Source organism: Calidris pugnax, unplaced genomic scaffold (assembly GCF_001431845.1).
Source record: "Calidris pugnax isolate Ruff unplaced genomic scaffold, ASM143184v1 scaffold4, whole genome shotgun sequence".
Lineage (NCBI taxonomy): Eukaryota > Metazoa > Chordata > Aves > Charadriiformes > Scolopacidae > Calidris > Calidris pugnax.
In genome coordinates, this window is record NW_015090781.1 from 650712 (window position 1) to 664125 (window position 13414).

General features: G+C 51.3%; 1 protein-coding gene across 1 annotated transcript; it reads right to left on the reverse strand.

The window, feature by feature from the left end:
* Positions 1-10485: 10485 nt before the first annotated feature.
* On the reverse strand, positions 10486-12433 carry LOC106897015 (homeobox protein VENTX-like). Its single transcript, XM_014957377.1, has 4 exons — positions 12404-12433; positions 11366-11639; positions 10945-11168; positions 10486-10797 (listed from the first exon to the last, which is right to left on the reverse strand). Exons 1-4 carry the CDS (start codon positions 12431-12433, stop codon positions 10486-10488), a joined length of 840 nt encoding a protein of 279 aa, XP_014812863.1.
* Positions 12434-13414: the final 981 nt, after the last annotated feature.

The window sequence follows — 13414 nt, forward strand, 5'->3', positions numbered from 1 at the left end:
GTGTCTGCCTCTTCAGTTTCATCCTCCGGTTCTGGAACCAGGTCTTGATCTGAGCAACAGAAAGAACGGTGTGGGGGTTGAAGAGACAAATGAGGAGCTTTGCTTAAAAATAATGTGCAGATTATTAACAACTGTATCTCATGTGCCTTTGCCATTTTGCTCCACTTGAATTGACAGGGTTGGACTGATGCTTTCAACCCCAGTTAACTGAGGGCAGGGGGTGTGAGGTGTAGAGGGGAAGGATGTCCATGTTTAGCAATTTAGATTAATCGTTCTGAGTCTTTAAGACATAAGCTTTGCAAGGTCTATGCAGATCACTGTACCTCATGGACAAGCAGTTTAACTTAAGAAATTAAAAAACCTTGATACCTACCCGGTAGAAAGTACCCCAAGTTCCCTGAGTGTTAACTCCATAATCCCCGGGGATCCCGCCGCCCTTCCCATGGCCACCGTTACACCCAGCTATGGCTGCTCAGGACAGGGAAGGCCGATCCCGAGCCCGGCTGCCCCTGCCCGACGGGGCCAGGGAAGATCCTCTTCCCCTGGGACCCACCTGCATTTCCGAGAGCTGCAAGGCAGCCGCCAGCCTCCGCCGGTCCGAAGCCCCCAGGTACTTCTGACGCTGGAAGGTCTTCTCCAGCCGGCAAACCTGCTCCGAGGTGAAGGCTGTCCGTGCCCGCCGCTGCCGCCCGACGGGGCCCTCCCCGCCGGCGCTCTCGTAGCCCGAGGACTCCTCAGCGCTCAGCCAGCCGCCGTCGGAGGCTGCAAAGGAGGAGGGAAGGGGGGACGGTGAGGCCTCTTCCCCCGGTGGGGGGGTGTCTTCGCCTTCCCTTGTCCTGTCAGGCCGCTGTACCAAAGGGAGTGGGAGTTCCGTGTGTGTGCCCCCAGGCCTGCTCCCCTTTTCTCCCTTCCTGTCCCCTCCTCACCCATCTCACAGAATCATAGAATGGTGTGGATTGGAACAGACCTTAAAGACCATCCAGTTCCAACCCCCTGCCCTGGGCAGGGACACCTCCCACCACACCCGGTTGCTCCAAGCCCCATCCAGCCTGGCCTTGAACCCCTCCAGGGATGGGGCAGCCACAGCTTCTCTGGGCAACCTGGGCCAGTGTCTTACCACCCTCACAGGAAAGAATTTTTTCCTAAACCTAGTCTAAAATCTCCCCTCCTTCAGTTTAGAACTGTTGCTTCTTGTCCTATCGCTACCTGTCTCCAACGGGTCCGGGTCGGTGGGTTCCCGGGGGCTGACTTGGTCTCGCTCCACCACGCAGGGCTTGTTACCCGCGGGCTGCCGCGGCCCCCCACGTCTGACCAGGAGGGAGGGACCACCGAGGAAGGTGGGGGCTCGGGGAGGGGGCGCGCAGCAGATGTGGGGCCTGATCCTGTGAGGCTTGGTCTCTGCTAAAGGGAGTTGGGCCTGGTTCATGGCGAAGAGGGGCTGGGGGAGCGTCGGGCTCGCCCCGCTCTTAAATGGGCTCTCGGATCTCGGGCGGGCTCGTTTGCAAGTGTGAATCTACATCAAAGTGGGAATGGGGCAGAGATAACAGCTGCCGGCGAGGAGGAAAGTTCACACATATTGCAAATGTCTACAGCCTGGCTCCGGCGTGTCTGCGGGGCTGGGGAGACCCCCTTGAAGTGCAAACCTGCCCCTCTCCCCCGGAGGGCTGGGCACGGGCGGGCCTGCCCCGCGAAGGGGCATTTAAAGGTACCGACGGCACCGATAACAGCGGTTACACCCACCCCCCTTCCAGCCTCGGGGTCCCGCATTGCGCAGGGAAACCACTGGAAAGAGTCCGGCTCCATCCTCCTTCAACCCCCCCTTTAGAGACTTGTCAGCATGAAGAAGGTCTCCCCTCAGCCTTCTCTTCTCCAGGCTGAAGAGCCCCAGCTCTCTCAGCCTTTCCTCATCAGGGAGATGCTCCAACCCCTCCATCCTCTCTGTTGCCCTACGCTGGACTCTCTCCAGCAGTTCCCTGTCTCTCTTGAACTGGGGAGCCCAGCACTGGAGGCAGGATTCCAGTTGTGGCCTCCCCAGTGCAGAGCAGAGGGGGGGAATGACCTCCCTCCACCTCCTGGCCACACTCTGCCCTACGCAGCCCAGGATTCCAAAGTTATCCCTCATCCCTGGTTTGGGGTCCCTGCGGGTCTTGAACTGGGTCATCTCCCTGATGAGGAAAGGCTGAGACTCTTCAGCCTGGAGAAGAGAAGGCTGAGGGGAGACCTTCTTCATGCTGACAAGTCTCTAAAGGGGGGGTTGAAGGAGGATGGAGACAGACTCTTTTCAGTGGTTTCCGGGGATAGGATGAGGGGAAATGGACACAAGCTGGACCATGGGAAGTTCCACTCAAGTAGGAGGAAGAACTTGTTTGGGGTGAGGGTGTCAGAGCCCTGGCAGAGGCTGCCCAGGGAGGGTGTGGAGTCCCCTTCTCTGGAGATCTTCAAGCCCCGCCTGGATGCTCCTGAGTGATGTGCTCTGGGCAGCCCTGCTTTGGCCGGGGAGTTGGACTGGATGGTCTCTAGAGGTCCCTTCCAACTCTGATAATTCTGTGATTCCGTAAGGCCGACCGGGCCCTGCCAGCCCCGCCGTTGGGCACTTCACCCCGGGGGAGCTGTGGAGACCGGCCTCCAGAGGAAAAGCGGTGGGAGGCCGGTACCAAGAAGTCCCTATCCCCGGGGCTGAGCCGTGGGGTTAGTGGGGCCGCGGGCCCTCTCAGCTTGAACTTGGCGCCATCAGTCTAGCCAGAAAATGCAACCGACCGCCCGAAGAGTTTAGCCATCAAAGCACTAAGTGAGCAGTAAATCTCACACCTCATCAACTTCAAACTATCCCCAATCCACACATCACTTCCCGAGAAGGACGATGCCTTTGTCATGCGGGGAGGACACCGAGACACCTCCCCGGCAAAGCTGGATTGGGCACAGAGGCGTCCCGGCAGCTCAGCCGGCTCCAGGCTCTGCTTGCGTTCAACTGACACCCGGCTTTTGGCCACCCCAGTGAAAAAGACCTCAACCCCACCGGCAGTGGGGATACCAGGGTAACACATTCTAACCCTCGATGCCCCTAAAGACCGGCTGAGGTGATCACCATCTCTGTAACTGGGTGAATGCACTGACAGGACACCATTCCCACTAAACTCCTCAGGGTTCCCATTAGGATGCACAACTGAAAGGAATGGGCACCATAAACCTGGGTTTAATGAGGTGGGAGCTGGTTTCTTTCTAAGAACAGAGCAATGATCTTGGTTCCCACACATAAGAACTGGATGCAAGTTTTTTTCTCAAAAAAAAACCAACAAACCCAACCAAAAGGCAAACACCCAAATCAAACCAGCTCCCCTCAGAACCCCTCAATTCATAATGAAAAGTCAGGGGAGAAAATCATATTTACGCTACCCCTTTTCATTGTTTCAAGTGTTCCTGTAACTCGATGGCCACCAGAATGGACACTGCGTTACTGACCCCTCCCCTCCCCAGTGACACCACTGCCTTATCACTCCGTACTGGGAGCGATACAGCCTGGGCAGGAGAGCAATGCCAACACCTCACCAAGCCCACAGAACCCAGAGGGTAGATTCCTCTGGAGCTTTGCTTGCAACACCAGTCCCTAAGGGCAGGGATGGGAGAGGCTGCACTTGATGGGCACAGCCCTGATGGAGAGATTGGGCTGCTCTGTCTGGGGTGCTGGGTGCAGCTCTTCATGGGGTGCTGGGTGTAGCTCTCCATGGGTTGCTGGGTGTAGCTCTCCATGGGGTGCTGGGTGTAGCCACTAACAGAGGTTCAGTTACTCTTGACACAGGACTGTCATTTTCACCGATATGCATAATCCAGTGCAAATGCCCAAGTAGTTGAAGACTGAGCTGGAGCCCAGACACCCTCGGTGGGTCAGAAGCACATACCTGTGTGTGCCAGTGACCGAACCAAACCCACCATAGCAGGGGAGAGTTTAAACCCCATAGCATTTCCTAGACATATTTCAGTCATAGGCCACTCACTGCTCCCTGAAAGAGCTAAATGTCTGTACATTCATTTTAATCATTTCCGGATTTAATAACTATTCCTGAACTGTTCAATCTCTCTTTTTCTGGAGCAAACACACCACAGTACTCACTATTTACATATTATTTCAGGGCAGCCATTTCTGAATAACCCCATGTGTGGACAAATCCAAGCAGAGAAACTCATGTTTCACCATATATATAATTCATCCACAGCAAGTTGTTCCTTGTAGTGCACTGCATACTATCTGCAGAGCCTGAATGCCTTGCCAAAAATACATTTGGAAGTAGTACCTAAAACCACTGGGATTCAGGAACTCCTAAACCTAGCACACACCTGCCCAGCAAAGAGTGTCCTTCCCCCAAGGTAGCTTCCCCACCAGTTCTCCAGCAGATGAAACCTGTGCCAAGCCAGGCAACCCTGGGTCCCCTGTGCCCTGTAGTCCCCCCACCCAGGCACACAGCAACACCTAGAGACTACCACCTCGCGAGGGACACTTCATCCCTACCACCAAAATTAAACCAGGCATGAGATGAACATCAGTGCTGTGCCCAAAGAGGCCGTGCATTTCATTTATACATTATGTGTCTTATAGAGGAACTGTCAGTACCTCTGAACAGCTGCTGCCATTTCCCCTGTCAGTTGAGTGAGTATGCAGGTAAGCAGATGACCTTCACTGCTGAAAGTCAATGAAGAATGACTGACCTCTTCTTTTTTTTGCTTTCATTTTTTTAAAAATTAGAAATCACTCTGAATTGCCTGTTGAACAAGATGTACGTAAAGGACCCCTGGCCCCTTCCCCTGCATGAACAGAGCTGCATCTGTGGACCACAAAACCCTGGAACAGATGGGGAAGGGGTGGAACGTGTTACGTGGCTGTTGCAGCTCCCCTCAGAAAGAGGTGGCAGCTTGGGAAACTTGAAAACTTTGATGACCCTTGGTGGGTAGAGGCTCTGCAGCTGCAGTTAAATCCTCCCCTCACCTTGCAGAAATCTAGTGCTTAAAGGAGACACAAATTTGCTTCCACTCAATTCTTTTGTATCACTTGAAACTTTTGTATAATTCAATTTATGCATAATCATGATCAAAAAGAAATCTAAGTTATTAGGGAACTAATGTCTTTTGACATAGAATTCACCCAGAGCTTGGGGATACTGTAGAATCTTGGAAAATACATGTATTTTTCTTACATGATTTATTAAGAACATAGTGGACCCATTTCTCTAAATCCTATTTCTAAATATTTGTTGTTCTACAGTTGCACATAAGCCTTACAACCATAAGAAACATGCTTGCTTCAATAAATTTACTGATAATTTATGTGCACTATAACATCGCTATGATACCCTGAAATTTAGGTGTAGTGAGAGATGCCAAGATGTGAGAATTACAGCTAAAGCCATCAGGACAAAATGTTCTTTTCACGTGGACTCTACAAGACTTCTAGGGAGAAATTATCGATTTACCTCAGTGGTACACAATGGGAATATTTCTTTTGGGACTTTGTGTGCACACACAAAGTATAAGCTCATGAGAACGTGTAGGGCTGTAGCAGCTCTACATGCATGAAGGTGTTGTTGGGGGGAAGGTTCAGCCCGTTATCTAGGCTGCAGCGTTTCCTGCACTAATTGCTAGAAGCTCAAATATTTGTGCTCCCCAAGAATGCTGTTGTGACAAGTCCTTCCACACCTGTTTATGCGTGACAGCATAAGAAAAAAAAAAAAAAAGGCCACAAATTGAAGTTTGCGTGACAGCATAAGAAAAAAAAAAATGGCCACAAATTGGAGAACAGAAGAATAATCATTTTCAATAAAAATAATTTCTAGCAAAATTGAGGCAGATCATCAGATCGTCATTCCAATCTTTCCTTCTACTAGCCATGTTTGTAAGAATTAGTCCATGAAAAAGCAGCATACTGAGCAAACTGTCATAATATTTATCATAGACTAAGAGATGATGTACTAGGTCACCAGACCTGATACCTACTGAGTTACTGGCTCCATCGCAAGGCAGGTTTCATTTCTCTTTCTGGAAAGTCTAGATATTTCAAAGTCTTCTTGACAAAAATGGAGGAGTGGGGAGGGTAGAGGACGCAGTGAGAACAACTATAATGCCGCCTGCACGAACAGGTAGCAGTTTTTTGAGGAGACAGTCTGTGGCAGCCCTTCAAAGGTAAGTAGAATGACTTACCGCAGGGAAAGAGGTTACCGTGGTGAAGGTACAGGCAAGACGACATGTCTTTGCCCTTCTCCAGCCGGGGCCGTAGGAAACGCGGGGCTGTAGCGATGGGCAGAGCCCGGGCTGGGGTCCCTGCAGGCGGCCAGAGGGACAATCCAGTATTGTTTGTACCATCCGCTGCTCCCCTTTGGAAATGCTAACGAGGTTACTGAGCGCCTCCTTTGATGTCCTGATAGGTGCTATTAGATAGTCAATTAGGCATCAATGAGATCGATTGTTTCGAAATAGATGCTCTTATGTGTGAAGTAACCGAGAACACTAACGGGGCCATCACTCGGCCGCTCCTTTGCCCACAGGGACAATGCGGGCAAACACACAATCAATGACAAACACACAATCAATGACAAACACACAATCAATGGCAAACGCTCCCGCGCCGCTCGGCAGCTCTGCTCCCCCGGCTCCCCCGCCCCCCCCGCCGCAGGTTCAGATACTCCTGTTCAGCCACTGCGGGACCCAACAGGCGCTTTGCACTGAAAACAGTTTGTCGGGGAAATCTCACTCAGGTCTTTGCGCAACTAACGCACAAAGCGCCCAGATAAGTTAAGCACAGGTTCGCTCGAAACAACGTAGTGCCTGGATTCCCGTACACACCGGCAGCGCGTTGCCCGAGGACTTGTGGCACCTCCACAGCTGGTCAGAGTTGCCCAAGCAGAATAACTAAGCACTGAAATAAGAATTAAAGCACTTAACCTCCCTAAACACCAGAGCTGCCGGGATTAGGTGCCCGCTATTTACCACGGGAAGGCAGTAATAAGTCGAGGTTTAGATAGTTTAAGAAAGAACTACAAAGGAGAAGTAGTAAAGTCTGCACAAGGAACAAGTCGAGACCAAGAATTCTCTCCCCTTTCTTCCTGCCCCCGCTTCGGTGGGATTTATCAAGCTAATTGTTATCTAATTGCTGTCCATTATCTCTTTCTTTGATACGCAATTAGATGTAATGGCCTGCCAGTGCGAGATCTCTCCCGATTAGCACACAACGCCGAATAACTTCACCTGGTTTGGAAAGAGGACCCTGGAATGGCTCCACCGTGTCTGGGGGCTGCGGGGGGGGAGGGTGCGGGAAATACTCCGACCCTATTCCCACTCCCTTGTTGGCTGCTCTTGCCAAATTGGGACAGGCTTTAACACGAGAGGGCTGCAGACATCTCCCTGCCGTTACCACCGGGCTAATTCAATCACGTCTCTCCCCCTCCGCGCACACACTACAGGGGAGAAAGGCTTTGAAGTTCGCGCTCTGGAGATTTTCCCCTCCCACCCCCTTTTCCTCCCCGGGGACCCCCGTTTCCAGGTCACCCAGGCTCTTCCTCGAGGTGGCCTCCTCCCGGAGCCGCCAGCCCGGGGGCTGCAGCAGTCCCACCGCACAGGCGTTAACCTGCTCCTCGCCAGCTGATCCCCTCGGCTGTTCCCTCTGGAGCTGACTCCCAGACAAAGCTTTGTCCTGCCGGAGAGCATTCCCAGCCCCATGGCTATGGCGATGCGATTACAGCTACAAAGGGGAGCGCTGGAAACGGGGGGGCTCAGCCGCGCTGGTGGAGCGAGCCGGGAGGCTGCTGGCCCTCTGGCTAAGGGGAGTGCTGGAAACGTGGGGTTCAGCCGCGCTGGTGGAGCGAGCCGGGAGGCTGCTGGCCCTCTGGCTAACGCCGGCCCTGCGGCGTGCAGGGACCCCTGCACTAATGGGGTAAAACACAGCGGATGAGAACCTCAAAATAGCCTCTCCTTATGAGGAGAGGCTGAGGGAGCTGGGGGTGTTCAGCCTGGAGAAGAGGAGGCTGAGGGGAGACCTTCTTGCTCTCTCCAACTCCCTGAAAGGAGGGTGTAGAGAGGTGGGGGTCGGTCTCTTTTCTCAAGTCACAGGCGACAGGACAAGAGGAAATGGCCTCGAGTTGCGCCAGGGGAGGTTCAGGCTGGATATTAGGAAAGATTTTTTCACTGAAAGGGTTATCAGACATTGGACTGGGCTGCCCAGGGAGGTGGTTGAGGCCCCATCCCTGGAGGTGTTCAAAAGACGGGTTGATGTAGTGCTGGGAGGTATGGTTTAGTGATGATGCTCCTTGAAAATCGCGATGCTACATCGTTACGTGTTGTCCCGCAGCCCCGATTGCCTCTGGCTCGCTCTAAACTTTTGGAGGGAGGGGGAACCGCTTCCCACGCTCCTCCGAGCGCCGCTGGACTTGGGCAGACACCTCACCCGGGGCCTTTGGGGACCTCGATGAGGTGCACTCCCGCGTCTCCTTTTCCTTATAGGTGCTAATCTGACTCTAAGTCTCCAGGGTTAGGCTGCTGCAGAGAGGAGGTGCGCACGGCTGTGCAACAAGGGCCCACTGTCAAAAGCCGGAAAAAAAAAAAATTTTTTTCTTTTTTTTTTTGTGTTTTTTTTTTTTTTTTGCCAAAAAAAGAGAACAAAAAAGGAGGGGTTTTTTTTTTTTTTTTTTTTTTTTTTTTTTTTTTTTTTGTACGGGGTGAGCAAAGCATTTATAGGAAAGATGGGTTCTGCCTCTGTGGCCATACAGGATTATAAGGGGATCACCCAACCCCTCTGCCACTACCTCCTTCCAGACGGGTCTCACGCTTAAGACCTTTTTTCTTCCCCCGGTAAACTGTGTATTTATTGGCCTTCATTGTTTTTCTATTTTAAAAATGTCACTGCGTTAGAGCAAAGAAAATAGTCACCATTGCAGACGTCTTTCCAAAAACATCCCAGTTCCCTAATGACATTTGAAAGAGTCAGAGAATTGCAGACTGGTTTATTTTTTTTTTCCTTCGAGTTGATGTAGCCGTTCAGTAATACCTGACTTGGAGAAATAAACCTCCCTTCAATCGGAATTTTTATCATGTGTCAACAAATTTTCTTAATCCCAAATGCATCATATTCATGATCTTATCAAGATTGATAGCAGCTGAGCTCTTATTAGTTTTCTGAAACTGTAGCATTAGAACCACATTAGTTGTGCAATTCCAAGCAAATACTAATATCTCGAAAGGCTAGGAAAATACAGCATGGGTGACAAAATAATAACGAAGCTTCCAAAAGTGACAGCTACTCAGAAAATCGAAGGCCATATCCTTCAACAGAATGCTGGAAAAAAAAAAAAAAAAAAAAAAAAAAAGCATAATGTTGCTTTTTACCAGGGAAGTGTACTCAAGTGGCAGTTTGGCTGCTGTATATGAAAGAAAGTAGGTGTGTTGAAGGATGTCTGACAGAACCTTCAGACCATTCATGACATGAGCCCAGATTACAAGTCTTCTAATAACCGTTGAGATCAACACTAGTGTGGTGAAAATTTTTATTGCTCTTTTCATGTTAGTTGACAATTGACTTTGAAAGATTTATGGCAAATTATATCAGTCAAGGACTCAGGGCCCTTTATCTCACCTGAAATCGACCATTTTGATCTTAAAATTTTCTAGAGTAGTATTCAAATAATAATAGTAATTAAAAAGTGCATAGCACAATGGTAACAACTCCACTACCATTTAAGGGAAACAGCTTTGGAATGTTGCATTTCTTCTGATAATCACCCTCATACCCCCTTAGGTGCACGTGAGATACTGAGGTTTCAAGGCTAGATTCTTTCCAAGATCTGTTTAGTACTCATCAACTGAAGCCACACAAGAAAGCGGGAAGATACATTTACATATTTATTTAGAAAGTAAATTTTTACATCTTAAAATTATATTCTATATGTTATTTAAAGAGCTCCAACAGAAAGCATCTATTCTGCTGCGTTAGCAAGCCCAATATTAAGTGTTAGTAACAGGTGCATCCACACATTTGGATAAAAGCAGTTCCAAGGGCCACCTAGGAAGTGGCTGAAGGGTTTGGATACCTGCTTTAGAGGACAAGGACATTCATGCTTTTCTACACTCACCCTCAGTAAATTGCAGGGAAGCAGGACAGCTCTGGAGAGTAAGGGATGTATGCTTCCTTTAAGGAAGAGGAGCTCTCTTTTAGGGCAGGATAAATAGCTCTACAATCCTTGTGGAAGGAATTCACATGAAAGCTGGAAAAACTTTTGGTTTATTTAAAGATAACATTTATATTAGTGTTTGCCCCACTGTGTTTTTATCTCACATGGTTGCCTATAAATGCAGGGGTCTGAAGTCCATGATGCAGATCAAGATTTTCCAGAGTGTCTCTGTAAAATCCGTTGCTCAGCGCTGCATCGTAACCAGGCAGTTACAGACAAGGGCAGTCCAGACAGTTATCAGTAGTGCAAATCCTTCTTAGTCATAGTCCGTATTAGAGGGTCAGACACCCAGCAAGAAAGCTCTGGGGTTCCTGTACCCCACAAAGTGGGGTGCCACCCAGAAGCCCACGGGCTGTGCCCTGCAGGCGCTGCTGAGTTCCAGGGTGGGCGCTGGCAGCGCAGCCAAGGTGAAGCCCCCGGAGGGGGACCCTTCCTGGGGCAGAGGTGGCGGCCGGGCCACGTAGGTGATCGGCAGGGGCACCACGCTGCTCTGCGGTCCGTAAGGAGGCGGGGGGCTGCAGAACGGCTCCATCCTCAGCTCCTGCAGCTGCCGCTTGAGCTTCATCCGCCGGTTCTGAAACCAGGTTTTGATCTGGGGGAAAAGGGAGGCGGGAAGGGGGTAGAGGAGGTTACCCCCGCCCGTGCCATGGCCCACGCTCAGGCCGCGGCCCGCGGACCCCGGCGATGCCGAATTTGCCCGAATTTGCCCGAATTCGGCATCACCGGCCCCCCCGCTCACCTGCAGCTCGGAGAGCCCCATGCTGCCCGCCAGGCGGCGGCGCTCTGCCGCGCCCAGGTAGCGCTGCCGGCGGAAGGAGCTCTCCAGGGTGCTGAGCTGCTCGGCGCTGAAGGCCGTGCGCAGCCGCCGCCCCCCGGCCCTGCCGCCCGGCTCCTCGGGGCCCGCGCCGTCGAGACCCCCCTCCGGCGGGGGCTGCTCCGCTCCCCGCGCCTGCTCGCCCGCCCCTGGGGAGAGGGAGAGAGAGGTCAGACGTGCCCGAGAACGGTGTGGGGGTGTCCGCCCGCCTCCTTCACCCCGGGGCAGCCGTCGCTCTGTCGGTCCTCGGTCAGGCCCTGGGGGCGGTTCGGGGCCCGTCTGTCCTCCCCCTCCCAGCGCAGGAGCACCGAGGTGCCCCCGACGGCCCTGGGGAGACCGCGGTTACCTGCAGCGGGGGGGGTCGCTAAAAGGTCCCGGTTCCTGCCGCCCGTCCCTGCCCGCGGGCCGGTGGGCTGCTCCTCGCTCCGCTCGCTCAAGCCAGGGCTGGAGCCGGGCCGGTGGCCCAGGGCCGCCGAAGATGGTCGGTGCGGGAAGCCCTCGGTGGGGCTCTTGAGGGCCTGGCTGCTCTGGGACAACCACTCCACAGAGAAAGGGGGCTTGGTCATCCTGTCTTGTTTCGGAGATCCCGGGACGGAGGATGTCGGGGAGCATGGCTCCTCCTTTATACCGCACGTCCAGGGGGAAAACGTTGTTTGTGTAAATACACATCAAAGGGCCAGATAAGTATCATCTAATTGCCATCGGTCCCCCCCCAACAAAAGATACCGTTCACACATTGCCACAGCTCGCGGAGGCTCGGCTCCGCCGTGTCTGCCCCCGGAGGAGTTCACTCCGCCGTCAGTGATTTACAGCTCTTGTTACATCCCATCCCGATGCAAATGGCATTTATAGAGCTGAGTGGCCTCAAACGGCGCTGGGGAATTCACCCCCGGGGGAGGGCACAGGGACCAGCATCCCCGGACGCTGGCGGGAGGCGGGACGCTGCTTCTCCTGATCCCCCTACCCCTGAAATTGGCTTTTTTATTCCTTTTCAAGCAGAAGATCCACTGTCTAAAGAGATCTTCTCAAGCCTGCTCCTTTCTGGGCTGAGCACCGCGCTTCCAAGACAAGCAAGTGGATAAACTCACTCGTTGCATTCTCCTGGGACTGCAGCATCAGGTTAAAAGCACCAGGCATGGGATGAGGGGTTTGGAAGAGAAGGTTGTGAAACAGAAAAAGGTAAAGGTCAAGGCTGTTCAGTTATACCAATCGGCTGGCTTCTGGCTGCTTATATAAAGTATATTTTCTGGACTAAAGAAGCAAAAAAAGAATTAACATTCTGCTGAGGTTACAGAATTCGTGTTTATATCTTCCCTCCCAGATCTCTCTGCAGGTCACACAGGTTTCTCTGCTATCTTACTCTCCCTATCTTTCCTCTTATTACCTTCAGCATGGCTTTCAGTAGTGTTCCCATTTCGTCTTTGGGTTTTTTGTGCACCAGAAACACTTGGCTGCTGCAGTAATTCCCCCGTAATGTATTGCCAGAAGGTTCCTAGTGTTTTATGGGCAGTTTTTCACCGTAGGGTACCCATGAATTCCCTCCCCTTTCTATCCCCCCCCCCTCTTTGCAAGAACAGGACTACTGCACCATTGAAAATGCTTATCACACCCCTGCTTGGCATCAGTTTGCCTCCAGAAATCATGACTGTGTGTCTGATTTATCTGTCCTTGTTCTTATTTTCTGCTTTACACTCATCCTCTACCACTTACACACAAGACCCAGTGTCTATTTATCTTGTGACTTGCTCTGTTATTCTGCCACTCCTGCTAGATTTCTCAGCATTCATTCTTCTGTGATCACAGTTAATTTAACCACGCCACTGACTGTTTCTTAGGCTGTCAGTGAGGCTTGAAGACTGAACTCCTCCTATTTAATTATTTAGCTTATATCTAAATTTATCAATGTGTATATATATATTCTTTATATTAATACACTAAAATGTTTTACTCAAACCTCTTCATCTGTCTTTCCATAAAACCTACATTTCAGCTCCTGTCCACTCAAAATAAGGTTGCTATAGCAAATTGCTTCATTGAATGATGTTGACCTGTGAGCCCATTCTAAGCGATCTCTCCTTGCTTGCTCATTTTCATGGCATAGCCTGAGTCCTCCTCTGTTCTACCAGTGATGCCACTGTTCAAGAGTTTAATTGTCTCTGACCAATAGAAACAGAAATGCCTTTCAGTCATCTTTATTTAAAGGTGGCTAATAACTGATTTAGAATCTCTGGGTGCTACCACAACCAGACATGACTGTAGTCCTCCTGGAGCCCTTTGTTTCTGGTCTGTGTAAGTAGGAATTGACTCTGAAGCCTGCACTACAGCAATAACCTGTGCCCACTAAAAAAGCTTCCTGGAGAAAATCAAGGGAACTGTTCAAATGCCTAAATAAACT

Coding starts and splice junctions, on each gene's coding strand:
- LOC106897015 (XM_014957377.1), bottom strand. CDS start 12,433: ATGGGAACACTACTGAAAGCCATGCTGAAG. Junction 11,169..11,365: donor AGCGACCCCCCCCGCTGCAG/GTAACCGCGGTC, acceptor CCCTCTCCCCAG/GGGCGGGCGAGCAGGCGCGG. Junction 10,798..10,944: donor TGGGGCTCTCCGAGCTGCAG/GTGAGCGGGGGG, acceptor CTTTTCCCCCAG/ATCAAAACCTGGTTTCAGAA.